Source organism: Nomascus leucogenys, chromosome 8 (genome assembly GCF_006542625.1).
Source record: "Nomascus leucogenys isolate Asia chromosome 8, Asia_NLE_v1, whole genome shotgun sequence".
NCBI classification, from domain to species: domain Eukaryota; kingdom Metazoa; phylum Chordata; class Mammalia; order Primates; family Hylobatidae; genus Nomascus; species Nomascus leucogenys.
In genome coordinates this window covers 20,563,451-20,589,570 of record NC_044388.1, presented here as the reverse complement: position 1 = coordinate 20,589,570, position 26,120 = coordinate 20,563,451, and the positions used below count along the sequence as shown (strand labels likewise).

The 26,120-nt window shown below is 44.7% G+C and overlaps 2 protein-coding genes across 6 annotated transcripts in view; one reads left to right on the top strand and one right to left on the bottom strand.

Moving 5' to 3' along the window:
- Positions 1-17,633, top strand: part of SH3BP5 (SH3 domain binding protein 5) — a 77,831-nt gene extending 60,198 nt beyond the window's left edge. The window contains exons 4-10 of one of the 4 annotated variants that reach the window (XM_030816843.1): positions 2,745-2,909; positions 7,598-7,657; positions 10,238-10,368; positions 12,726-12,768; positions 13,479-13,698; positions 15,388-15,648; positions 16,192-16,928. In XM_030816843.1, coding sequence (XP_030672703.1) covers positions 2,745-2,909; positions 7,598-7,657; positions 10,238-10,368; positions 12,726-12,768; positions 13,479-13,698; positions 15,388-15,648; positions 16,192-16,409 — 1,098 coding nt within the window. In that variant the 3' untranslated portion in view covers positions 16,410-16,928. Of the gene's footprint in view, positions 1-2,744; positions 2,910-7,597; positions 7,658-10,237; positions 10,369-12,725; positions 12,769-13,478; positions 13,699-15,387; positions 15,649-16,191 lie in introns of all 4 variants that reach the window. The other 3 variants (XM_003265389.4, XM_030816844.1, XM_012508502.2) reach the window with 3 other exon arrangements.
- CAPN7 (calpain 7) overlaps positions 8,064-26,120 on the bottom strand; it is a 58,319-nt gene continuing 40,262 nt past the window's right edge. The window contains exons 18-24 of one of the 2 annotated variants that reach the window (XM_030816842.1): positions 25,327-25,389; positions 24,657-24,787; positions 21,456-21,548; positions 21,204-21,363; positions 14,896-20,793; positions 11,950-13,873; positions 8,064-8,264 (exon numbers count right to left, since the gene is read on the bottom strand). In XM_030816842.1, the coding sequence (XP_030672702.1) occupies positions 21,219-21,363; positions 21,456-21,548; positions 24,657-24,787; positions 25,327-25,389 (432 nt within the window). In that variant the 3' untranslated portion in view covers positions 8,064-8,264; positions 11,950-13,873; positions 14,896-20,793; positions 21,204-21,218. Of the gene's footprint in view, positions 8,265-11,949; positions 13,874-14,895; positions 21,364-21,455; positions 21,549-24,656; positions 24,788-25,326; positions 25,390-26,120 lie in introns of both variants that reach the window. The other variant, XM_003265394.4, reaches the window with a different exon arrangement.

Here is a 26,120-nt window from a genome sequence, read left to right as displayed (position 1 = left end):
AAGGTTTAGCCTGGCATTCATTCAAGGTCTTCACCCGAGTCCTTTTAAAAATTTGATCTGAGGTATCATCAAATCTCTTACAGGCACTCTGTTTTGTAATATGTCTTTAGAGTCCCAAATCCTTCCTTCTGCCCCCCCACCTCATCAGCCCGTGTTTTCGAATCATTTGTGTCCTTAGTCCTTAGTTCAGGATCATCCTCCTCTAAGAGGCCTTCCTTGGTTCTCTGTACTGGAAATAATTTCTCTTCACATTCCCTACTATACTTCCCTCCCTGATGTGGCACTCTCACAACAGCATCGTATTACGGACTTCTGAGTGTCCACTCCATGCTTGGTTCAGCTCTCCATCTGATTGTCATCGCCTGGAGGTCTGGGTCTGGGTCTGGTATGCAGTACACAATCACAGAGTGCTAGGGAAAGCTGTTCTTTGCCTTGGGGGCCGGCGTGCTCTGAGTCTCTGATTTTTTTGTTCCCCGTCCTTTAACCTTCTTCACAAAGCGTCCTCAGCGTGTGGTTTCTGAAGACTTCCTTGAAGTCATGTAAGAATTGCTTGGGGAAGGGTGGGGTCCCTGTAGTTCCCCTCTTCCCGAGTCCCAGGGGCTGCCCTAGGGATGTCCCACCAGGGCTTATGTAAACTGACTTGGGGATGTGGTTAACCGAGGGAGGGTGGTGGGACGAGGGAGGGTGGTGGGATGCTGCAGAGGCGGGCTTGTGGCTTGTGCTTTGCTGGGGAATTCAAGGTGAGCCTGTAGAGTGGTGACTGTGATGTTTCAGTGCTGATTTCTCATGCAGTCACACAATTGCCATCACATGGCCCATCTTGGGGTAAAGGTATCTACTGTCCACAAGAAATAGAGTTGGAATCACCTGTATAATTTTAAGTTTCCCTGTGGTCACAGGAAAAAAGGAAAGATGAGGAGAGATGAAATGGTGAAATTAATTTTTTTTTTTTTTTTGAGACAGAGTTTCGTTCTTGTCACCCAGGCTGGAGTGCAATGGCATGATCTTGGCTCACTGTAACCTCCACCTCCCAGGTTCAAACGATTCTTCTGCCTCAGCCTTCCAAGTAGCTGGGACTACAGGCGTGTGCCACCATACCCGGCTAATTTTTGTATTTTTAGTAGAGATAGGGTTTCGCCATGTTGGCCAGGCTGGTCTCAAACTCCTGACCCTTGTGATCCACCTGCCTCTCAGCCTCCCAAAGTGCTGGGATTACAGGTTTGAGCCACCGTGCCCAGCCTCTGTGAATTTAATTTTTAAATTTTATTTATTTAAGAAGCAGTGTCTCATTGTGTTACCCAGGTTGGAGTGCAGCGGCGTAATCGTAGTTCACTATAATCTCAAGTGGTCTCTTGCCTCAGGCTCCCAAGGAGCGGGGAATACAGCCATGTGCCACCATCCTCGGATAATTTTTAAATTTTTTCCAGAAGTGGGGTCTTGCTATGTTTCCCAGGCTGGTCTTGAATACCTGGCCTCAAGTGGTCCTCCTGCCCCCAAAGTGCTGGAATAGAGGTGGGATCCATCGCACCCAACTGAAATTAATTTTAATAATATATTTTATTTAATTTAGTATATCCAAAATATTGTTTCATCATGTAATAAAAATTATTGAGATATTTAACATTCTTTTTTTTGTACTAAGTCTTTAAGTTTAGGGATGTCTTACATTCAGTTGGGATTAATCACTTATTTTTTTTTTTTTGAGTTGGAATATCACTCTGTCACCCAGGCTGGAGTGCAGTGGTGCAATCTCAGCTCACTGCAGCCTCCGCCTCCTGAGTTCAAGTGATTCTTCTGCCTCAGCCTCCCAAGTAGCTGGGATTATAGGTGCCCACCACCACGCCTGGCTAATTTTTGTATTTTTAGTAGAGATGGGGTTTCACCATGTTGACCAGGCTGGTCTTTAATTCCTGACCTCAAGTGATCCGCCCGCCTCCCATAGTGCTGGGATTACAGGTGTGAGCCACTGCACCTGGCGGGGATTAATCACATTTTGAACAATCAGACGCATATCGTGGGGGCAGCTCTAGATATGTGGTCAGCTACAGTTGGTATTGGTTCTCCCACCTGATGCTCCTTGAAAGCAGGGACCGTGTTGTGTTAATTAATTAGATCCTTCTCTTTGCCTGCCTGGTGCCATACTCGGCCTGCCGCTGGTGTCAGTGGGTGTGAGTTGAGTGGAGGACTGTCTGGCAGTGACAGTGCTGGGCAGGAACTCATACTGGCTGGAGTCTGGCACAGCTCTGCTTCTAGTTAGCTGTGTGATCTCAGGAAAGGCTGTGTCCTCTCAGCTAAGGTCCCCCTTCTATAGAGTGAAGTTTTTGGACCGTGATCTCCGGGGGCCTTCCTGGTTCTGACTTGTCATGAATTGAGCCACAGATCTGGGCAGGGAAGGTGGCAGGCCTCGAGTGAGGCAGAGCTGCTGAGAAAGGCTGTGGGGTTGGCTGTACCTGTCCCACTATGGGCTGGTTTGCCATGTCAGATTCTGGCCAAGGGCTGACGTGTTTATCTCATCCATTGGGCCCAGAACTGTGGAAATTGTTCGCTCACTGATTTGGCGCTCACTCCCCCATCAGGGGTCCATTGCCCTGTCTGGCATCTACGAGGACCTGTGGGTGCCCGGAGTGAAGAGGCAGAGATGAGCTTGTCCTGGTCCTTGGGATGCTTATTTTTTGAAAGGTAAAATGGACCATGGGGAGCCCCTGCCATTTTCCGAGGCCTCATGAGGATTCTTTCTCACACAGGCTCAGCTGGAAGCTCAGAAAGCCACCCAGGACTTCCAGAGGGCCACGGAGGTGCTCCGCGCCGCCAAGGAGACCATCTCCCTGGCCGAGCAGCGGCTGCTGGAGGATGACAAGCGGCAGTTCGACTCCGCCTGGCAGGAGATGCTGAATCACGCCACTCAGAGGGTATGAATCATGGCCGGGTGTGCTGTGGGGGTGTGCACGTGCATGCGCGCTGAATTCCCCCGAGCGGAGGTAACAGACTCGACTCCCAGGCATGTTGCCTGAAAACACTCTGAAAATCACAGGTTGTCATCTCCATGTGGTCTCTTGGCTGCACTTGGTACGAAGCCAGTGCTCCAGAATGAGTCACAGTGTCTCCGTGACAGCGAGAGCTGCTCCTTCCCTTATGTTGCTTAAGGTTTGTCTGGTTTGGGTCATCCCTGGGGGGTCTTGACTGGACTCAGGCTTCCAGAGGGACCAGGTTTTCCAGGGTTTGCTCCCATGGAACCCCAGCATACTGGCTGGGTTTTGAATCTGTGATGGGGAGACCTTGATGAACAGCCCTACATGGGGGCTGCACTTCGGGTATGTGCTGTCGGAGGAAGGCAGGGGTCATGGCAGATTAGACCAAAATCAGGTGTGTACTTAAGACAGGCCTTCTGGGCTGGGATTCAGGGAGTTGACAGGCACAGAGGAAGCAGACTGTGTGTGGTCCTTACTCACAGCTTGGCTTGCTGGGTTTTATGCCATTACATTGGGTTCTTTACCGGCTCTCATGACCACCTCTCTGGCTGCGTTACTCAGAGCCAGAAATGGTGTGCCTTAGTCTGTTCAGGCCAAGACAAAATACTAAACAAAATACCATAAACAGAGTAGTTTATAAACAATAGAAATTTATTTTTCACAGTTCTGGAGGATGAGAAGTGCATTGGTAGGTAGGACATTGGTAGATTCAGTGTCTCATGAGGGCCTGTTTCTTGGTTCACAGATGACCGCCTTTTCCATGTCCTAACACGGTGGAAGGGGTACATGAGCTTATAAGGTCACTAATCTCATTCATGAGAGTTCCACCCTCATTACCTCATCACTTCCCAAAGGCCCTACCTCCAGATACCCTCACACTGGGGATCAGTTTCAACATAAGAATTTTGGGAGGACACAAATGTTCAGACCATAGCAGCTAGGGACAGTTCTTGGCTCAGCAGTACTTGGTTACCCCTTCCTAACTCTATCGGGTTTCTTAGAAGTCACGCAGAATGTTCCTGGATACCTCTTCCCCCTTCCAGGCTTGGCTCTTGGGCTGCCCAGGCTCATGTTCCTGGTATCCCCCCGCACCAGCCTGGGTCCATTGTGCCCCTCTGCATTCTCTGTCTAGATCCCCAGTGCCTGGAAAACCAGTGTAGGGCTAGTTTGCTGCAGGGTGGGTGGGTGAGCTGACCTGTGGCTTCAGCAGCTCCAATAAGACCCTGGACAGAGCGGGTAGGGGGTTGCAAGAGGTCTTGGTGACTCCTTGAGAAAGCCGTCTGGGGGACTGGATTAGAAAAGTCAGCAGGTTAATGCCAATAGGATTTCCCTTTTAAATGTCACCTGCCACAGTGGCTCAAGTCCTGGGGTATCTGATAATTAAAGATGGCCTTGTGCTTCCTTAAATAGAAAGCTTGGCACACAAATGACTTCGAGTCAAATCCGGCGTTGACTTCATGCGCCTCTCCCTGCAGCCTGAGACTCTTCACTGAGCTTGGCTTTGTGTGGCCTTGCGCCTCCTGCCCCCTAGTGGGTGTGATGCTCACAGAGCTAGACATGGGCTAGAAACAACTTTTCTGGGTCATCTCGAGAAAAATGGGAGTGGCTGGAAATCTTGGAAGTTCACAAGCCAAAGCCCGATAGATATGAAAAGGACAAAATGTAAGGTAGCTTCTTCCAAGAAATTAGCTGAAGGGCCACTTTTCCTTTTTGCCCTTCTTCCACCCCAGCTGGAGACCCATGTCGGCCTATAAGCAAGCATTTCAGAAGTCATTTAATCTGTTCTTTAAAGATAAACCATGCTTCTGCTTTGTAGATCTCTCATTTTTGAGTCCTAGGGCCCCAGTGGATAATGGGTGGCCTCCCAAGGAGTGGCGTCCCCAGACCTCCACACTGTATAACTCAGGGCACCGTTCACACCACAGACTTTGGGAATAGTGCTTTTTGGAGTTGTGCAGTGCAAGACCTGTGGGGCCGTACAAGGTGGCCCTGTACTCCTGAGGTCATGAGGGCTTCATAGGGCCCTGGGAGGGCCAGCTGATATGTGCCCTCTCTGTGGCCACTGAAGGGAAGGGCCCATTTGGTTTTCCTGGGCTTGGGGGCAACCTCTGCAGATTGGCAGGTGTTCCGGGTCACACGCCAGGATTTCCACCTTTGAGCTGATATTCCTCTTCCCAGATCCCTTCACAGTTACATAGGCTGGAAATGCCCCTCATCGAACAGATGAGTTAAAAACAGACACCAGCAAGAGACAAAAGCCTGTGGCAAAGCTTTCTCCCATCACGTCCGTGTGCCACTCAGAAGTTCAATGTGCAGAGCAGGCTCTCCAAATGTGATGGATGATGCAGCACATAATTCTTTCTCCAGGACACACACTTGCATAGTTGGCTTTGAAACAGTGTCGAGTAACTGGGAACTCTCTGGACTTAGCATTTCCCCCAGTGGTGCTCATGTTGACCCCTCCTAGAGCCTCACGGGCCTGGCATGCTCGGCCAGCTGAAAGCTGCGTGATGAAAGGGCTAGAGAATGTCTCCTCCTTTGTCTGCCTTCTGGGTACTCTAGGATGCTTGTTTCTTTAGAACAAGCGAGCTTCATCTCACCCTCTTCTTCCAAAGTATTACTTAAGGGTCTACTAAAAGAAAATTCCGTGCTCAGAAAGGCCCAGGGCTGTCTTGAAGAAATGGCTGTGGCTTGGACTACACAATCCCTCCAGGCACAGTGGGACACTGGGGTTCCCACTTAACGTGCCCAGGACTATCTATGCGGCCCCTCACATTTCCTGTGGTGACATCAGGCAGCCACACTTGGAGCCATGGCTGAAGCCGATATACTAGGAGGTGGCAGGAGCCCTGCTGTGCTCTGTTAGGCCACATGCAGTGCCACAGACAGGGACAAAGGATCAGTTTTCTGCTCAGTGCTGGGGTTGATGAGGACTCTGGAAAATACAAGTAGCTTGTGGCAGAGCTGCCAACCTTGTAGTTGAGCAGCCTTCCTTGGGGCACAGGGCCTGGGGTCCCTGCTGCTCCCCAGCTGGGGAGCTTGGGCAGCATAGGTCCCTTCAGCCTCAGCTGTTTTGGCACTGAAGTAGCCTTTATGGGAAGGTGATAGCTTTTCATCCTCTGAGAGAGGGGGGCTGGCATCTTGGGAGGGAGAAATTGGCTTTTCTGATGTTTGCTGAAAGAGCTCAGAGGAAGAGGGAAATGTGACTTGGAAATGAGAGGCACGAACTGTTTCTGAACTAGTCCCAGGTGGCTGCTGGAGAGGACACGACGCAGGGCCAGCCCTTCTCCTGGTCCACAGTGGATATGAACCTGGGATGGCAGGTGAGGAGCTGCTCACGACAGCCTCCCTGACGTTGGTGGGTGTGAACCGCCTCCCTTCCACACAGTGGGAAGCAGCGCCTTCTTAGGTATCATTGTCTAAGGATGCAGTAAGAATCAGAAAACAGTCTGAAACAGTCAGAATGGAGGTTCTGAGCAGACAGTGAGATTGCCTTCCTGGGCAAAGAGGCCCCTGACCGCAGCTTTGTGACGTTGGAAGAGATGTTGGGAGTGTAACTGAGGGTGCAAAGGCCTTGGAGATTGGAGAGCCGAGAAAGCTGTAACAGGAGGCTGAGGAGCTGTGCCTGGTGAATGTGTACTAAGCAGGTTGGGCCATTCTGGTGGTGTGGGACCCCGCGAAGAGGCTGGGCCAAGCCAGACTGAAACACCCATTCAGTACCCAGTGGTGCCCATGTGGGAAGGTGCCGGCTGTTTGCTATCTTCTGTGGGCTGACATGAGCAGGGTCCGGGGCTGAGCAGTATCTCTGTGGTCCCTGGATCTTCAGCATCTGGCTGCTCTGGAGTATGGGGTGCAGCATTGCCACACCTACCCCTGAGCCGCCCTCCTCACTTATCCCACACCTGACCCACATCACTACACACAGCTCATGCCTGATGCTAGGCTGTAGATAGAGGAGCTCCTTGATTACCTAGGAGACGTAACCAAGGCGACCTTCTTCCTCAAGGCAGGAAGCTGAGTTGTGTGGAGGTCTCTTCCAAGAGCTGGAGGGTTTTGTGTGTGTGTGTGTGTGTGTGAGACGGAGTCTCACCCTGTTGCTCAGGCTGGAGTACAGTGGTGCAATCTCGGCTCATTGCAACCTCCACCTCCCAGATTCAAGCTTTTCTCCTGCCTCAGCCTCTGGAGGAGCTGGGACTACAGGCACCCACCACCACACCCAGCTAATTTTTTGTATTTTTACTAGAGACGTGGTTTCACGATGTTGGCCAGGTTGGTCTTGAACTCCTGACCTCAAGTGATCTGCCCACCTTGGGCTCCCAAAGTGCTGGGATTACAGGCATGAGCCCCATCGCACCTGGCTGCGCTGGAGGTTTTGTATATACATGAGAAATGGGGAGATAGGGACAGGATGTGGTAGACGTGGCCTGGTGGGGTGAAGCAGGGGACAGTGATGTGCTGGCCACTTCTTCAGTTTTCACTGCCAATATTGCCATGAGCTCGGAGCTTTCCAAGTGTTTTATTGTAGAAAGCCTGTGCTTCTGCTTGCAGCCTAGAGGCCAAGATAGAATGAGGGCCTGTTTGCAGATGGTGAGAATCCTGCTTCTTACAGGGGACTCTTTTCTGTACAGGAGCCTCAAATTACATGTTCTACAAGTCTATTGAAAATGCATTCTGACAGCTCCTTAAAGGTAAACCTTTAATTGGATCCTTTTGTAATAAAATAATCACCCCCAACATGTTGTCTTTGATGAACCTAAAGGTTTGAGTTTTCATAAAGGTTATATGAGTAAATCCTTAAAGCTTAAGATTTACCGCTGTTTCCCCAAGTATCAAGCATGAGATATTTTTAGTGCATTTTGTTTCCTTGTGAAGTATCTGGTTTTGGAAGCAAAGGGAAAGGATTCTCTTAGCCCTTTGGTCTTGGTTGAGAAGTCATGTGAGCAAGCATGTCACCTCATGCCAGCTTAGCTCAGTTCCCTCCTATTTTTCTTCTCTGATTTTGTTTTTCTGTTGTTTTTAAAAATTATCTGAAGCACTGAAGCTTTTGTTAAAAGATATTTTTAAGAAGGTAAAAGCATAATTGGGATACAAATATAAAATGATGTCATGTCAAATATTTTATTTCTCATTAAATAAGGAGGGATCTAACAGTCATGTTACAATTCTTGAATTCAAAAAACACAAACTCAAAGAAAACCAAGAATGCTGAAATGAATTACCAACAGATACAAAATGGACTATTACAGGGCAGTCAGTAATCCACTGCATCTGGGAACACAGTTCATCTTCATTTCTCTGGAAAAAAAAACCATTTGCATTACTGTCAGTTTTCTACAACTTACAGGGTTGTAAAATAGCTTCAAGACGAAGTCAGAGATAGCCTGGAAGGGTGCCCTAGACAAGACACCCTGTAATTTTTAATGCCCATATAAAAGTCTTTCATAGTACCTTTAAAAATCCTTATCGTAAGTAATAAGTAAACTGTCCTAGGGCTGATTGTGGCTGTTGACTGGAGGAGATGGTAGAACGTTGGCAACCTTCCTCTGTGGCCTTCTCTTCTGTGAACTAAAGACATGGTGGTACCTCCCTAAAATTGTTCTACATGGTCTGAGAGAGCTGACTAGTGACCATGAGCCCTCTGGGCTCCTCTTGGATGCTCCCCAGAGAATACAGAATTAGAGAATAACCCTTTAGCCTAACCTCTACTGTCTCTCTGGTTTATTTTATAACACTGTGAGTGGTAGGCAGAAGACAGGGAAAGAAATCGCAAGCTGCTTATGTGGCCTGAACTGCGGTTTGTTTCCCCCCTCTTTCTTCAAGGCAGGCCTTGTTCTGATGCTTTTCTGTAGGTAAGCAAGGAGAGAATTAACATTGCCCATGTCTCTGGGACTGGGCCTGTGAGCTGCTTTTGTTTTTTGGCCATTGAGGGCCCTTGAGTATTGGTTTTGTAACTCATTTTTTTCAACAGACTTAAAGTGTTCCCACCAGAATTTCCCACCAGAACTCTGACTCGTCTTCTGCTCACAAATGTTTCTGTACCTGAAAATCTGATGTGAATGACTGGGTTTTAACTTAATTGCTTAAATGTGAAGTTTGCCCCTTCTGGATCCTGAGTTCTTCTGGGCACAGCCAACTAGTTCAGAATATTTGGGAAAGGACCAAACAATGGAAGTCATGGCTGCTTTGCTGGCTTGACTGCCATCGTGCCTGGTACGATGCCTAGTTCTTGGTTTTGGTGGTCCCCCCATTAGGTTCCCCGTCTCTTAGGTTCCCACTGCTGCTGTTTGGCCATTTGCCTGCCCATCAGGCCCCTGCCCCAAGGTGTGAACGGGAGCTCTACGTGGCTACTTAGATCGAGGAACCTGAGAAGAAAGTGGACAGCTGTTGAATCAGAAAATAGTTCAAAATTTTCTAATTTTTGTTTTTCCATTTTCTTTCTCAGTCATTGCCACAGCCAATGTAGCTATTTAATCTTTCCTCACAAGACTTTTTCAAAGTAGATCAATAGGAAAAGAAAACCACTGTTGGGAAGTTGGTTTATTCTTAGTCTGACCACTAATTTGCTCAAATATATATCTAGATACAGATATCGATACCTATATATATACACATATATTTTGAGATGGAGTCTTGCTATGCCGCCCAGGAGGGAGTGCAGTGGCGTGATCTCGGCTTACTGCAGCCTTTGTCTCCTGGGTTCGGGTGATTCTCCTGCCTCACCCTTTCAAGTAGCTGGGACTACAGGCATGCGCCACCATGCCCAGCAAATTTTTGTATTTTTAGTAGAGACAGGGTTTTGCCATGTTGGCCAGGCTGGTCTCAAACTCCTCACCTTAGGTGATCCACCCACCTCAGCCTCCCAAAGGGCTGTGATTACAGGCGTGAGCCACTGCGCCTGGCCCAGAGTATTTTTATTTTTGAGACAGAGTCTCACTGTGTCGCCCAGGCTGGAATGCAGTGGTGCCATCTTGGCTCACTGCAACCTCCGCCTCCGGGTTCAAGTGATTCTCCTGCCTTAGCCTCCTGAGTAGCTGGGACTACAGGAGCACACCAGGCCCGGCTGATTTTTGTATTTTTAGTAGTGACGGGTTTCACCATGTTGGCTAGGATGGTCCCAATCTCCTGACCTTGTGATCCACCCACCTTGGCCTCCCAAAGTGCTGGGATTACACGCGTGTCACCACGCCCAGGCAAAGAATATTTTTTGAAAAATAATATAATATTCCAAGCAGGGGCTGTTCTGGGCTGAACTCTGCTGTCATTTTAAGGTCATGGAGGCGGAGCAGACCAAGACCAGGAGCGAGCTGGTGCATAAGGAGACGGCAGCCAGATACAACGCCGCCATGGGCCGCATGCGACAGCTGGAGAAGAAACTCAAGAGAGCCATCAACAAGTCCAAGTAAGTCTGGACACGGCTTTCCCTGGGGCCGTGTGGCTGTCCTAGTCTGCATCTTCTCAGCCTTCTGTATGTCACGCACTCAAGGACCACCCTGAGTAGTCCTTTGATGTAGACCCTGGGGCCTCACCAGAGCCCCCCTGCTCAGGCTCTCTTGCCCCCTAATATTCTATGACCCCCAGAGGCAGAGGATGCTAAGGGGTGGGCTGCTCTAGATATGACTGAGTTAGGAAACACAGAAAAAGGAATTTCAAAGGCACATTATTAAATGGCCCATTGGCTGGGATTTGGTAAACTCACGCTGTACTCTGGGATCTGTGGTTGACAGTGTGGACAAGGCCCTATCCCTCAATTTATCTGTCAGTATAATAGGGATGAGTTGTGTTCACAATACATATCCCGTGATCAAGAGCTGATAAAACGCTGTAAGACTGGCTTTAGTAGAGTTTTTTTTTTTCCTCCTCCAATCTCTTCTCACTACAGCCCTGTATATTTTTATACAATATTGATAATGGTGGGCAGGCACAACTGGGTACCCTCTCTTGGGGACAAGCCCCCTGCTTCATTCCCAATTGCTGGGCCTCCTAGCAAGAGGAGGAGGACTTACGATGACCTAGACTTAACAGCCAAAGATAGACCCAGAGCAGGCTGTGCAGGGCTACTGAAGGCCTCTTCTCCACGTGTGGTCACAGCCCCAGCCAGGAGGGGCCGGGCAATTGGAAGCTTGGCAGATGCCCAGTCCTCATGCAAGTGAGGGAAAGGTGACAATTCAGTGAGGAAGAGGGTCTGCAAGGAAGAGTTTGGTCCTCCTAGGCTCTGTACTACCCCCCAGTACATTCACCCTGGCTTGACTTTTCTTTAGTTTCTGCTCACACTCTTCCAACATACATATGTACACATATGTGCAGAGGAACACATTTAACCATTTACTATTGCATTTAATTACTAGTGTATTTTTGTTTTGGTTTGGTTTTTGGTGTGTCGGGCTGATCTCCTGAGAGCTAAGTAGTAGACGTGTATACAGCATTTTTCTGCAGGGGAGGCAGGAGGTGGCGAGGGTTGCTGTAGGACCTGTGCCTGCTCTGGGCAAGCCCAGGCATCATCCACATGACAACACCGAAGGAGGCCGAAGAGCAGCCTTTGATGCTGCTTCCTTTGGTGTGAATATGGTGGGTCTTTTCTCAAAAGACCCCGAACTCCCACTGCACACATCACATACTCATCCATTAACCTGTTTTAAGAAAATAAATCTTGTGAGTGTACTTTGCTAGCCTTTTCAGACTCCGAGAAGAGTAAAGGGATAGATCGTAGTCTTGGGTGGCTCCTGTTTGCCCAAAGGTTAAAATGCACATCTGTGCATTCCACGGAGTGGCTTCCAGGCTACCTCCATGCCCACCCTGCCTCTCCAGCCACACTCCCTTGCATGGATGCTCATGTTCCCTTTGCTGGGACATCTTCCCTGTGCCCTCCGATGCCCATTCACACACATACTCCTCACCTTGTGCTCCTGTCTGCTCCTTTTGGTCACATGAGAGAGCTTATCCACCTCACTCTCTCCCCAAGTTTCAGGATTTTCATACCCACCAATGGCAGTCCTGTGTCCTTGTCATCCATCTGGATCCTCAGGATGCAGGACTTGAGAGCTTCATGGAGGGTGAACAGCTCAAGAATAAAGCAGTGATCTACTCTTAATGTTCAGGCACCAAAATTCCTAAAAAAGAGCCAAGCTCTTTCGGCTGACCCAGAACCAAGGGAACTGCTAGGATGGTGGCATTTCTTGTGCCCATTATGTGGCTGAGGCGGCCAACTAATAACTCCAGTCTTTGGACAAGGTTTGGGAGAACCAACCTGAGACCCCCCTCCTAGTGGTGGCCTTGCTGTGCTGTGAGGGAGGAGTGGTGCTTCTCTCTCTTCCCCAGTTGACTTCAGTAGAGGAGGAGGTTTAAGCAGCCCCTTCCCCAGCCTCATCTGCTCTTCATCCCTGGGGAGCCAAGTTCATTAGTAGAGCAGACCCAAGCCACCCTTACTGCTGGGTATAAACTGTGAGGCTCTGAACAGCCTTCCCCCAGAGGAGGAACATCAGCTAGGTTGCAGAGTGCCCAAGATATGTGTGTGTGGGTTCCCCATGTCTTGAGATGGGCCTCCTGTTAATATAGCCCTGGGTGAGCCCAGTCGTTCCATCTGGTGTCTGTCAACTCTTCAGAGCTAGGAGCATCACTCATATGTCATGGCCTTGTTAGAGATTACTAAATATTGGAAGGACGACCTGGCCAGTGGTAGCTGATGCCTCTTGTTCATCTTGTGGAGTTGTGGTCACTGTATTATATTACTCTGATGGCTTTCCTTCCCGTCTTCTGCAGGCCTTATTTTGAACTCAAGGCAAAGTACTACGTGCAGCTCGAGGTATGTGTAGCTTTGGGCTTCGTCACTGATGAGATTTTTCTGCGCTCAAAGCTTCACTTTTCTGGGGTAGCAGAATATCACATGGGCCACTTGCTATAAGAGGAAAGTGGAGAGACAGGCTTTACTGAGTTTTCAGACCTCAAAATTGTCTCGGTTGGGTCTTCAGTGGCCTCTGAACCTCTGTAACTGCCGTTCAGTCACTTTCTCTGTTGTACTAAGCCAGTGGTTCTCACAGCATGCTCTTAGGACCAGCAGCATCAGCATCACCTGGAGACCTGACAGACCAGGTCCCACTCTAGACCGACTGAATTAGAAACTCTGTGAGGTTGGAGTCTAGTGAGCTGAGTCTTAACACTCAAGGGGATTTCGATGCAAGCTGACGTTTGAGAACCACTGTTCTGGGAACCAGATGTCTAGTCTGTGGGACTTTGGTGTGTCTGATGCCCATTTTTGCTTCCCTGATGGGGTTTATTCCACCAGTGAGTTTTTGGATATTAGAAGTTGTCACCTGGATGGGATCTGGGGATGGTGGTGGCTGATTTTGTCTGGTGAATGAACAGCAGTTATAATGGTAATCAGGTCTTCAGTCATGTCTTGGAAAATTCCTTGAAGTAGAATGACGGGCAGAAAATGTACTTGAACCTGTCATTCAGAAACCATCTTAAGGCTAGCAGTGTAGTCTTCACTTAGTCTCCTGTTCTCTTGACCAGCAACTGAAAAAGACTGTGGACGACCTGCAGGCCAAACTGACCCTGGCAAAAGGCGAGTACAAGATGGCCCTGAAGAACCTGGAGATGATCTCAGATGAGATCCATGAGCGGCGGCGCTCCAGTGCCATGGGGCCTCGGGGATGCGGTGTTGGTGCTGAGGGCAGCAGCACATCTGTGGAGGATCTGCCAGGGAGCAAACCTGAGCCTGATGCCATTTCTGGTAAGTCAGGAGCTCCACTGGGTACGTGGGGGGATATCAGACTGTGTGATTTGTTTCCCAAGGTCCTCACTTTCTTTGGCCATCAGTGAAAGGTCTCAGAGTTGGGCAGGCCTGAGGGCTATTTCTGGTGGGTTCCCGTGTTTTATGGTACTAAGTGTTCCTCAAAGTCAGGATTCTGTGGTCAAATAAATTGGGAAAGTGTTACACCTTCACTCCTCTTTGAGGGTCAAAGTATACATTAGAACATTCAAGGCTGAGAAGTCCTGCAGGAAAGAAGAGCTGTAATCAGATTTGATTCAAATTTGCCTTTACATCATTACTAGTGCATGATGTGGGCAAGGGCCTAACTTTGTATTTCAGTTTCTTCACCTGTAAAATGGGGAGTATGATGCTATCTACTGTATATACTATCCGTTGTGTAGGGTGGTGGTTCAGATTACATGAATCAACCCCTGACACCCAAGAAGCACTCAGCAAATGGTGGCTCTTACTGACATCTGACCATAGAGACCTGTTTTCCCAGGGCCACCCCCTGGAAAACTGATAGAAGTTTGGTTTCTGTCATGCTCATCAAGAAAACCCACCCAACACTGTCTTTGCATACTTCCTTTCTTTTCCTTACCTGTGCAGTAATCCCTGTCAGCTCTTTCCCAAGCTCCTTCCTCAGGAGTTAATTCCTTCAACAAATATTTAAGTACTAGGTTCAATGTAAAGGAAAAGGAAACTATCATTTGAACAACTACTATGTATGAGGTACTTTAATATATACATCATCTCAAACCCTGCATGGAGAGGATCATGAAGCTTACAGAGGTAAAGTAACTTGACCAAGTCATACGGCAAGTAATGGAGTTAGGGATTCAATTCAGGTCTGAGCCCATTTTCTGTTCCCAACATTACAGTATTTATCATTTATAAGAAACCTTTATGGAATGCTACAAGGCTGCTTTTAAAGAGAAGAGGGGGAAAAATGGAGTAGGAAAGTTCTAATAAGGAGTGGGATTGTGGGCAGGCTGAGGGAAAACCGCTAAAGGCCAAAGAGGCTTTGAAACCATGGGAATACCATGTGTCTGGGCCTTATTATTTTGGTCTACCAAATAATGTGGCTATAGGGCATTGTAAAGGATTTCTGTTCTTTTGCAGCAAATGGTCATGTGGGTAGCCTTTGAGTGTGTTCTTTATGAGATCAGAAGTTACCTGGAAGATAACAAAGGTCCCAACAGATATTCCATGCTGACCTGTTTCTTCTAGCAGCTCTTGCTTCTATTGCCCTAAGAAAGAAGCCTAAGTCCAGCTGGCTTTGTTTGGGATATGTTACAGAGGACTAGAACGTCTTCCTGTGCACATGAGAATCTGTTTGGGGGACTGAGGTGGAGTAAAGGTCCTAATTTGTGGCTGAATTAATCTTCCATTTTTAGGTGGTGTCTGGTGACAGTGATTTCTTGGCAGGGTTATAAGGTTATCGGAAGGGCGCTTAATATCCATGGGATCCAGCTGCTAGCTGCTTCCCTTCCAGCTGCTTTAGAGGCTGGTCATTCAGGCTTGGGAAGTCACATTCCTACATTAGGACTCAGAGAGGTAGAGATTCTGCAGTCCCCATGCTGTGTCTAGCTGCCTGCCGGCAGCAAGCACTTGTGGCATTTGAGGAGGTGACAGAACCTATGTGACTGGTGTTCTCTCTCAACTTAGTGGCCTCGGAGGCCTTTGAAGATGACAGCTGTAGCAACTTTGTGTCTGAAGATGACTCGGAAACCCAGTCTGTGTCCAGCTTTAGTTCAGGACCAACAAGCCCGTCTGAGATGCCTGACCAGTTCCCTGCGGTTGTGAGGCCTGGCAGCCTGGATCTGCCCAGCCCCGTGTCCCTGTCAGAGTTTGGGATGATGTTCCCAGTGTTGGGCCCTCGAAGTGAATGCAGCGGGGCCTCCTCCCCTGAATGTGAAGTAGAACGAGGTGAGTAGCAGCCTTCTCACCCTGTCCCAGATGCCACACTGCCTCTGTAGCCTGACTGTTGTGCTGTTCCATACCTCTGCCAGGTCTCAGGGCCCCCATGCTGCATTACCAGGTCTCTGTGGTTGTGCTGTCAGTATTGCTCACTGAGGTTGTTTCCAAGTGCTGTTCTGGGGGGTTCCTGGCTCCACTCAGCTTCTATAAAGTAGAGCTTAGGTCCTATGTCTCACATCAGAACAGTCTCCTTGGCAAGCACATAGTAGAGAGGTTTGTTTCTCAGCTACAAAGTGAATATGGCAAATTTCATCTCTATAGCTAAGGAATATAAAAAACATCACAAGGAATAAAAGTAAATGATTATGTACTGAGAACCTCTGATACGCACGGTAGGCAACAGAGGGAATTCTACAGGGCTGAGTTAGCTGATTGGTTTGAGCTCAAGTGACTTAGAATTGTCAATACTCACTTTTGATCATCTTTGTATTTCTATAGGAGACAGGGCAGAATTGTCAATACTCACTTTTGATAATCCTTGTATTTCTGTAGGAGACAGGGCAGAAGGGGCAGAGAATAAAACAAGTGACAAAGCCAACAACAACCGGGGCCTCAGCAATAGCAGTGGCGGTGGTAGCAGCAGTAAGAGCCAAAGCAGCACCTCCCCCGAGGGCCAGGCCTTGGAGAACCGGATGAAGCAGCTCTCCCTACAGTGCTCGAAGGGAAGAGATGGAATTATCGCTGACATAAAAGTGGTGCAGATTGGCTGATTCATCCTGGGCCCTGGCCCATGTGCATATCAACATTTATACATGGAACTGGAGAACATTGTGCCAATAATCATTTAATATATGCCAAATCTTACACGTCTACTCTAAACTGCTCTAATGAAGTTTCAGTGACCTTGAGGGCTAAAGAAAGATTGTTCTTCTGGGTAAGAGCTCTTGGGCTGGTTTTTCAGAAAAGAGTTGTTGTTGCGGGTAGACTGTGACCAGGTTCACAGCCTTTGTGGAACATTCCATGTAACGGCATTGTGGAAGCAATAACTAGTTCCTATGAAAGAACCAGAGCTGGGAAGATGGCTGGGAAGCCAGGACAAAGTGGGGGCAACAGCTTGGTTCTCTTTCTCTTCTCACCCTCAACTTGTATGGGAAAATGGAGATGTCCTCTCCACTTTATCCCACGATATCTAAATGAAAAAGAAAACCTACACACAAAGCAAAAACTCAAGTATTAAGAGCACATATTTTTGACCCAGTGGAGGCTTAAAAAAAAAAAATCCAAGAACACAATTCATTTTCACCACCTCTGGTGTTCAGAGGGGACTTTTAAAAAAGCGTATATGCTGGGATACCCATTAAAACCATTTTCTAGAAGGCTACCATGAGCTGCACTTTTGGGGTGGGAAAGGTGAATGCCAGTGGGGATGTGGGGGGATGAGGGTAGGAGGGACTTATAGAAGGGGATTTGTGGCTGTGGGGGAGAAGGTTCTACAGCATAAGCCTTATCCTGCCAGCCAAGGGGATTTATTCTAAGAGAAGTGCATGTGAAGAATGGTTGCCACTGTTATTAGATTGGCAAGATGTTAATTTCTCTGTAGGTTGTAACTTTAAAAATAAATGAAATTATTTAAGGGTTATGCTGCACTAGTATTCCTTAGAGGAAACTGTTCTTTAAAGTTAGGAAAGGGAGTAGGCAGGCATGTGTTGGCAAAGGCTGTTAATAGTAGTTAAGTGTTAAGACTGCTTTTCTTTAATGTTTTCATGGTAATGCCTATTTAGAGCACTGTATTTTTGTCTTGTTAAGAAAATTTAGCATTTCTAAAAGAAAGCAACCCTCTTTCAAACTGTTAATTCTGTCACAGCCTGTATATTTTAGTCATTTGTAAATCTCTTCATACAATAGTGACTTCTTTTTTGACTGATACAGTATCTTAATTACAAGGTTATTTTGTACTTGTCTTAATACACTGAGTGTAATAAAAACGGCTTGAGCAAAGTTTCTCCTTTCTGTGACTTCAAATAAGAACTCCCAGTATTGCCTAAATCTTCTAGGCAACCCTTTTTCCATAAGGAAGAGCATGGAGTGCTGTGGTCACCAGTAATCATTTTCAATTAAGGTCATGAACAGTAATAACTTAAGCCTTGATTCCCAAGGTTTGAATTCTACTTTTGCTGTTGCTAAAGCTGTAGGCAATGAGGAGACACAGTGGCAGATAAATAAAGACGAGGTGGTGATGCTGGAGGAGTGGGCCTTGGGCTGCATACTGCAGTCTCCCAGGAAGCTTAAGTGTTGCTGTCAGTTCTCATCCCCAGAGAATTATTTAATTAACTGGGGGGTACACTGGGGCATTAGACTTTTAAAAGCTCCCCGAGGGAATTTAAATGTGCATTCAGAGTTGAGAATCAGATTCTTTTGTGAAAATGTTACAATGCTGGACTCTTAATCTGCATTTCATATATTAAGCATGCTGTGGAGAAAAAGTTCTTGGTTGGCCAATCATGAGGTTTAAGTTTCAGCAATAACTCTTTGCAGTATCAAACAAAACAGGTGTTTTACCTAGTAGTTAATATTTCATCTAGGAAAGTTCATAGAAGTCCCTTGTGCTATTTAAGAACGCTAAACAGCCAGCTGGGCCCAAGGGCTCATGCCTGTAATCCCAGCACTTTGGGAGGCCAAGGCTGGTGGATCACTTGAGCCCTGGAGTTCGAGACCAGCCTGGGCAACATAGTGAAACCCAGTCTCTACCAAAAATACAAAAATTGGCCAGTCTTGTAATTTGGGTCTCAAACAAGAACACTTAACAGCATACCTGAATTTGACTAGTGACCTTCAGGGTTCATTCAGTTCTCATAAAATCTCCTTACACCCTTTTACCTGTAGTAAAGACATTGAGACTTGCTTGACTTACCATTAGCAAAAACTTCCCTGCAATTGAGGCAGTTCTTTTTCCTCCTAGAAAAAACACCATCTGGAAAATAGCCCAAGCTAGGATAAAGTTTTTACAGCAGAGTCAAGTTATGCAGTCTAATAACTAGAAATTTCTAAGTACTTCTTGCAGAGAATGAAAGTGGGATGGAATTTTCTAACATTGGGGCTTTCTTTCCCTTGTCTTTACAAAAGACAAAGCCTAGGCAGTCAGTAGCACTACAGGATTCCTTATTTGGGCATTAGGACCTTCTCTTGTTTTCTGCCTCAATCCTCCTTTCCCGTCAGCCTACCACTTGCTTGTCTCCTACACCAGAAAGGGATGCAGACCACCTTTTGACCAGGGCTCCCTTCTCACACTATCACCTACTCAAATTTCTAGTTTTACGTAGTCTGCCCCCACTGCTGTCACTGTGGCCTCTTTATCTCCACCACATCTGACATTTAATTATACTCTTCTGGGAATTCTGTTCACTGGGCTTCTTAATCCTCCCCCAACCCTTGTTTTCTTGTATCTCCTGTTAGTCTATGTATTTTTTTCTAAATTAGAAATACTTTCTAAAAAACTTCCCCCAAATCAGTTCTTAACAAATCAGTTCTTAACCATCTTTAGTTCACGTCACTCTTGACTTTTTGGGTGATCTCGCTTACTATACCACGTTGATTCCAGATCTGGATTTTCTGGGCAATTTAATGTGTCAAAACTTACCTTCACTGAAGCTACGAGCATCTGTCCATGTGCTGAATTAGAAACTTGAGTCATCCTCTCTAACAACTCCTGACTAGTCTGTCTGTTATTTAGAACCTCCAAAAGGCCTGGATTGTTTTTCCTCCCTCTACAACAGGTCTAGATCTTGTCCCTCCCTCAACTAGACGGCCGTGTCTATGGGCGTCATTAGACACACACAGCAGCTCAACCAGGGCTCAGGGAAGAAGGCTTGTGAACCTGGGGCAAAATCTTTTAATCTCTTAGGCTTATTTCCTCAATTGTAAGAAGTACAAATAATAGTATCTATACTTTATTCAGCTCTTGGGAAGATTAAAAAGAAAAATATACACATTGGGTACACAGTAAACACTCAATAATGGTCAGTAATCTGTCTTTTGAAGCTTTACCTTCAAGGTCCAAGTTAAAGTATCAATTCTTCAAATACAATTTTTTATATTGGTCCAGCCAAAATTAATCTTTCCCTTATTCATACACTGGTGGCATGTTTTTAGAGCTCTATTATAGAAATCAGTGCCTTAAGTTGTTTATATATAGGTCTCTTCTAATAAATTTGATGGCAGGGATTAGGTTTTTAGTTTGCATCCTGTACAAGATCTTTACCACAACAGGTTAAAATCATGTGTTTATAATATAGTTCTTATGTTCTGGATTTTTTCTTTTTAAAGAGTAACAGAAAACTTGTTAAATCTGTCCACCTAAAATTAATAGGCTAAAACAAAGCATGAAGTATCTACCAAAGTGAAACCTCATTAGTGTAATAATCTACCACTACTCTGTAAAAGAACAGATTTTTGTTGAAGTATATATTTTCATGCAAATAATCTGTTCTCATTTACATGAAACAAGACAGATGAAATCTTTGAATAAATCTAAGTTAAACTATGCAATATCCGTAAGTATAAACATTTTATTTCAATTTAAGGTAGTAGCAATACAAAATAAGTGTTGATAATTATAAAGTAGAGACAATGAAAAATCCTACCCTATTTTTAGAATTTTAAAATATTGAGCATCATTCTGTCCTGATGGGTTTTATGTAAAGTGGGAATTTACATGACACCAGTATCTTGGCAATTCACTTTTTCTGAATGCTACATATCCCAATCACCATATATTAAATTCTCTATTTTCTTCAAAGTGCTATTGCCACAAGAGACTGAACAATACAGCAATTTAAAAAAAGACCATACAAACTAAATTGTAACGTCTTCAATATCTCAATTACTGTTTTTTAAAAATAAAAACTGCAGTAGTGAATTTAAGTTCTTGCTACATGATTGGGAGATAACCTCAACAATTTTCATTCTTAGGCATGAGCATCTTCATGCTAAGGTAGTCTATACTTAAAAGCTTTACTCTTTCATAACACCTGGGCAACAAATATTTTAAAATCATAAAAAATGCAAAATTAAAATCAGTTATGGTGGCACAGTTCATTTGGTAATTAGTTGCCCAAGATGTATAGTAGAATCAAGCAGGTTGAACTTCCACATGCTCTGCAAAAAAGGGAAACGATGGAAATATTTCAGTATATTAATCTAGCCCACTATTCCACTCAAGGAATCTATATCCTTTCTTTTTCTCATCTGGTCTCAGTTCCTTTATCCTCTCAGCAAAGGCATCTCACAGTGATGACTGAGTCTAATCTTAATCATATGCACTTTTTATACAAAATGGCCCCTAAAATGCAAGCCAATTCTATATACACAAAACCATGTAAACGGTACCTCTAGGTGATTTAGGTAATTCCGACTATGCAGTTCTTACCAAACACCCTGACAAGCACCAGATTCCACTGTAACGCATTTTTAGAGATTTAATTCCATTCTGATTGTTCTGCTTACTGTCCTGAAGATTTGCGTCCTTATTTGAAGAACTGATGTTTGGCAAGTATAAAAGCCAGTAACTTGAAATTTCTCCATCACTGAAGTTGTGTGATCTTGACGGGGACAATACTATTAAAGTCCAAGAAAAAAGGTCCTTCTTGTTTAGGCAAAAAGGTACTAGGAATGATATTGAAGATCCCAGAAGGTATATTTTCTAATTCCAGGTAGCAAAACCCACACCTATATTTAGAGAAAATGAGAATAAGGTTTATAGAAGATGATGCCACAAAAAGTAAAGTATAAAATAGATACAATAAAAATGCCAACATTACCTATAGTCACCACTAGATTTCCTCAGAAAGCCATGGGGACCAGGATCTCCTAGAGTAGAAACTGTTACAACCTCAAATCCAACGCTATATTGCCTAGCATTTAAAATGAACAGAATTACTGTATTAATATATATTCTCAAACATGTGATTTAAAATAACTATGTGAAGTGCAGATGTCATATTAAGTTTGTTTCTGAAGTTTCAGTAGAGAGAAATACACACTCTATTTTTGATCATAACACACCATTTATATATTTCAGTTGAAGCCTTAAAGATTAACACCGGATTAAACTTACTTTAAGAGAGACTGTATTTTTACCATGGGTTCCCCGGGAAATATTTTATTTTTTTGAGACAGAGCCTCACTCTGCTGCTAGGTTGGAGTGCAGAGGCATGATCTTGGCTCACTGCAACCTCCGCCTCCTGGGTTCAAGTGATTCTTCTGCCTCAGCCTTCTGAATAGCTGGGACTACAGGAGTATGCCACTGTGCCTGGCTAAATTTTTTTGTATTTTTAGTAGTGACGGGGTTTCATCATGTTGGCCAGGCTGGTCTCGAACTCTTGACCTCAGGTGATCCGCCAGCCTCAGCCTTCCAAAGTGTTGGGATTACAGGCGTGAGCCATTGCGCTGACCTCTTTTTTTTTTTGAGACAGGGTCTCACTGTCACCCAGGCTGGAGGACAGTGGAGCAATCATGGCTCACTGCAGCCTTGCCCTCCTGGACTCGGGATTCTCCCACCTTAGCCTCCTCAGGACCTGGGACTATGGGTATGTATCACTATATCTGGCTAATTTCTTAATTTTTTTTTTTTGTAGACAGGGGGTCTCACTGCATTGCCCAGGCTGGTCTGGAACTTCTGGGCTCAAGCTACCCTCCTGCCTTGGCCTCCCAAAGTGCTGGGATTACAGCCTTGAGCCACCGTGCCTGGCCACAGGGAATAATTAAAAATACTGTCATTGGCCAGGTGCAGTGGCTCACGCCTGTAATCCCAGCACTTTGGGAGGCAGAGGTGGGTGGATCACAAGTTCAAGAGATCAACAGCATCCTGGCCAACATGGTGAAATCCCGACTCTACCAAAAATACAAAAATTAGCTGGGCATGGTGGTGTGCACCTGTAGCATCAGCTACTTGGGAGGCTGAGGCAGGAGAATCGCTTGAACCCAGGAGGTGGAGGTTGCAGTGAGCCGAGATCGCACACCGCACTCCAGCCTGGTGACAGGAAAAAAAAAACAACAAAAAACTGTTATTGTAACAAATGGAAAGGCCTATGGGACAGGAAAGAAAGCCCTGAAACAAAATCTGAATTTACAGAAGTACTTAGCATATGATAAACATGGCATTTCAAATCAGTAAGGAAAGATTAATTTAGATGGTGATGAGGTAACAAAAAATTTAGAAAAAAAACTGTTAAATTGTATTTCATACCAAATATAAAAATATATTCATATGAATTTTTTAAATGCAAAAAATTGAAGCATAAAATAATCAGAATGTGGTGAAAATTAATTTGATAATGTGGTGGGAGTTCCTGTCCACAGCAAAATGAAACCAGAAGACAGATTTCATTATTTTAAAATGAAATGTTTTTCTATGTGGGAGAAAAATGACAATCTGAGAAAAATATCCGAAAATATGTGGAGTTAATACCCTTATCTTATTCATGCTCATAATTAAAAAAAAATGACAACTCTATGGGCAAGAAACATGAATAGGGAATAAACAATATTGTAATGAACATTATTACATGTTCGATATATCTAGAAATTAAGTATAAAAGAGCAAATAAGTTTATTTACCTATTTCACCTATCAAACTGGTAGAGGTTTTAAAAATGACTTTCTTGTGGAAAAATAGTTTAATCAAATCTTCATATCTAATGGGTTATTAACTGCTGCTGCTGGATTAGTTTGTAAGAAAAGCAAAATTAAGCCCAATCTTATTTAGAAGGCCATTCTGTTTTTGTTTTTTGTTTTTTGTTTTTTTTTTTGGTGGTTGTTGTATGAGACAGGGTCTCGCTCTGTCGACCAGGCTGGAGTGCAGTGGCATCATCTGGGATCACTGCAACCTCTGCCTCCCGGGCTCAAGCCATCTTCCCACCTCAGCCTCCCAAGTGGCTGGGACTATACAAAGCACATGCCACCATGCCTAGCTAAATTTTTAAAAAAATTTTTGCAGAGATGAGGTTTTGCCATGTTGCTCAGGCTGGTCTTGAACTCCTGAACTCGATCCTCCTGTCTTGGCCTTCCAAAGTGCTGGGATTACAGGTGTGAGCCACCATGCCCAGGCTGTATTCTCTATATTTTTTAAACCTTTTAAAACTATGAAATATAACGCAAGTAAAACATATATACAACTTAATCATTTGCAAAGTGAATAAACACCTGGGTAACCACCACCCAGATCAACAAATCCTCTCAGCACCACAGAATTTCCTGTATATTCCTAATTGCAACTCCTGTCCCCCGACAGAGCTTTTATAGTAATAACTCTCTTGCTCTGCTTTACAGTTTTACTACCTTAGTGTGCATCCTTACATGAGTATTTCAGTTTTGTCTGTTCTTGACTTCACAGAAGTAGAATCACATGGTATATATTCTGTACATGTGGCTTTTTAAGACTTATCCATTATGTTGTGTGTAGCTATAATTTATTTCCATTGTTACATCAGGACTCTATTATATGACTATATTATAATCTTAAATGTTGTCGATGAACATATGTTTCCAATTTCTGGCTATTACAATGGTTTACTGGCCATCTGGATTGCCCCTTTTATAAAATGTTGTTTATTTTTTAAAAACTGCAGATTTTTTTACCAATGTAGCATATTTACAAATATTTTAATATGCTCTTTGTCTTAAGAAATCTTTCCTCTCTTGAGGTTAAAACATTTCCTGCATTATCGTCTAGAAGCTGTATTGTTTTGCCTTTCACATTTAGGTTTGTAACCCACCTGGAATTTGATGTGAAACAGGGTTCTAATTACCCTTTTTACACATGGATACCCAATTATTCCATACCATTTATTGAAAAGATTGTCCTTTCCTCACTCCACTATAATGCCATTGTTATAAATCCAATGTCCATATATGCTTAGGTCTGTTTCTAAACTTTTTTGTTATACTATGTTCATTTGTTATAGAACATCATTAATTTAAGACTATTAAATTATCCAATTAATTAATGCTTCATCACAAACCTTGGTCCTCGTAGCTCAATCAGTAACGGCCCAGTCTTTTCTATATGGAATTGGTAGATGGGATTATTTTTGTGAGTCTCTTGGAAATTTCCACATCCTCCAGCACTCTGACCACTCCACTTTCCATTAATCTAATAAAAACAAAAGTTTTAGTATTAACATTTCATTCTCCAATTCCACTTAAAGACAAAACTCCTTTCCATCTCAAAAAAAAAAAAAAAAAAGGCAATTTTCCACTCTGTGGCTCCAACCCCTCTCTCCCATCTTTATTTGCTGCTGACAGCTAGGCTGCTTTGCTACACTAACCCCTATTTCCATCTCTTAGCCTCTAATCAAGTTGTTGTACCAGGAATTTTCCATAATCTTCCTCTATACATGTAGCCCACCCTGCAGTTAGTCTCCAATTCTACTTTTAAGGTTCATCCACATTGCCTTCTCTAACAACCAAAGTTTGCATTCATTTTCTTTTCACAGATGTTGCTCACTGAAGATCTTGTATTCCAACCCAAATTGAAGGCCACTTACGTTTCCCTTATATTCCTGTGAAGCCTTAGAATGTCTTTATTTCATAATAAGTTGCTAAATATAAACAATAAAATGAGAGAAATGGGAAAGGAAATTTAAAAATTCTAAGAGAATGCTGAGATTACAACCAAACGAATTTTCTCACCCGTTTTGATAAGGTGTATGGTGAAGGAATCTTTGAAAAAGTAAAGCTGCATGCTGAATATACCTACATTAAAAAAAAGACTGTATTGATAAATTTTACACTTACAAGAACATCAAAGTGATACATGAATATATTGGAAGACTAAAAAAATCAGTTGGCATATACAAGTCATTATTCTATAGGCAGCCTAGTATCAGGTCAGGTCTAATGAGCTGGGAACTGAGAAGCTAGGGGTCTGGTCTTGGCTTTCTCTGCTACTAACTGTGTATGCCTCAGGACAAATCACAATTTTTCCAGGCTGTGGCTTCTGCATCTGAAAAAGGAAGGGGTGGCAGCAACTCCCAATGTCCCTTTCATCACTAAAAATCGATTCAAACTGAGCTGCTTATCTAGAGCAAACAAATCTATATAGAAGAAAATTACAATGACCTTCCCAGCTAGATGAGAGCAGTATATTTCTAGGTGACTGATTCTCTTTCACTAAGTTCAAAGTCTTTTTTAAGTCAATAAAAATATTAAACGGCTAAATAAGTTTTTATTGCTTGCTTTAAAATGAAATGTATTGGCTGGGTGCAGTGGCTGACACCAGTAATCCCACAGCACTTTGGGAGGCTGAGGTGGGTGAATCACTTGAGGTTAGGAGTCTGAGACCAGCCTGGCTAACATGGTGACACCCCATCTCTACAAAAAATACAAAAATTAGCTGGGCATGGTGGCAGCACCTGTAGTCCCAGCTACCCAAGAGGCTGAGGCAGAAGAATTACTTGAGCCCGGGAGGTGGGGGCTGCAGTGAG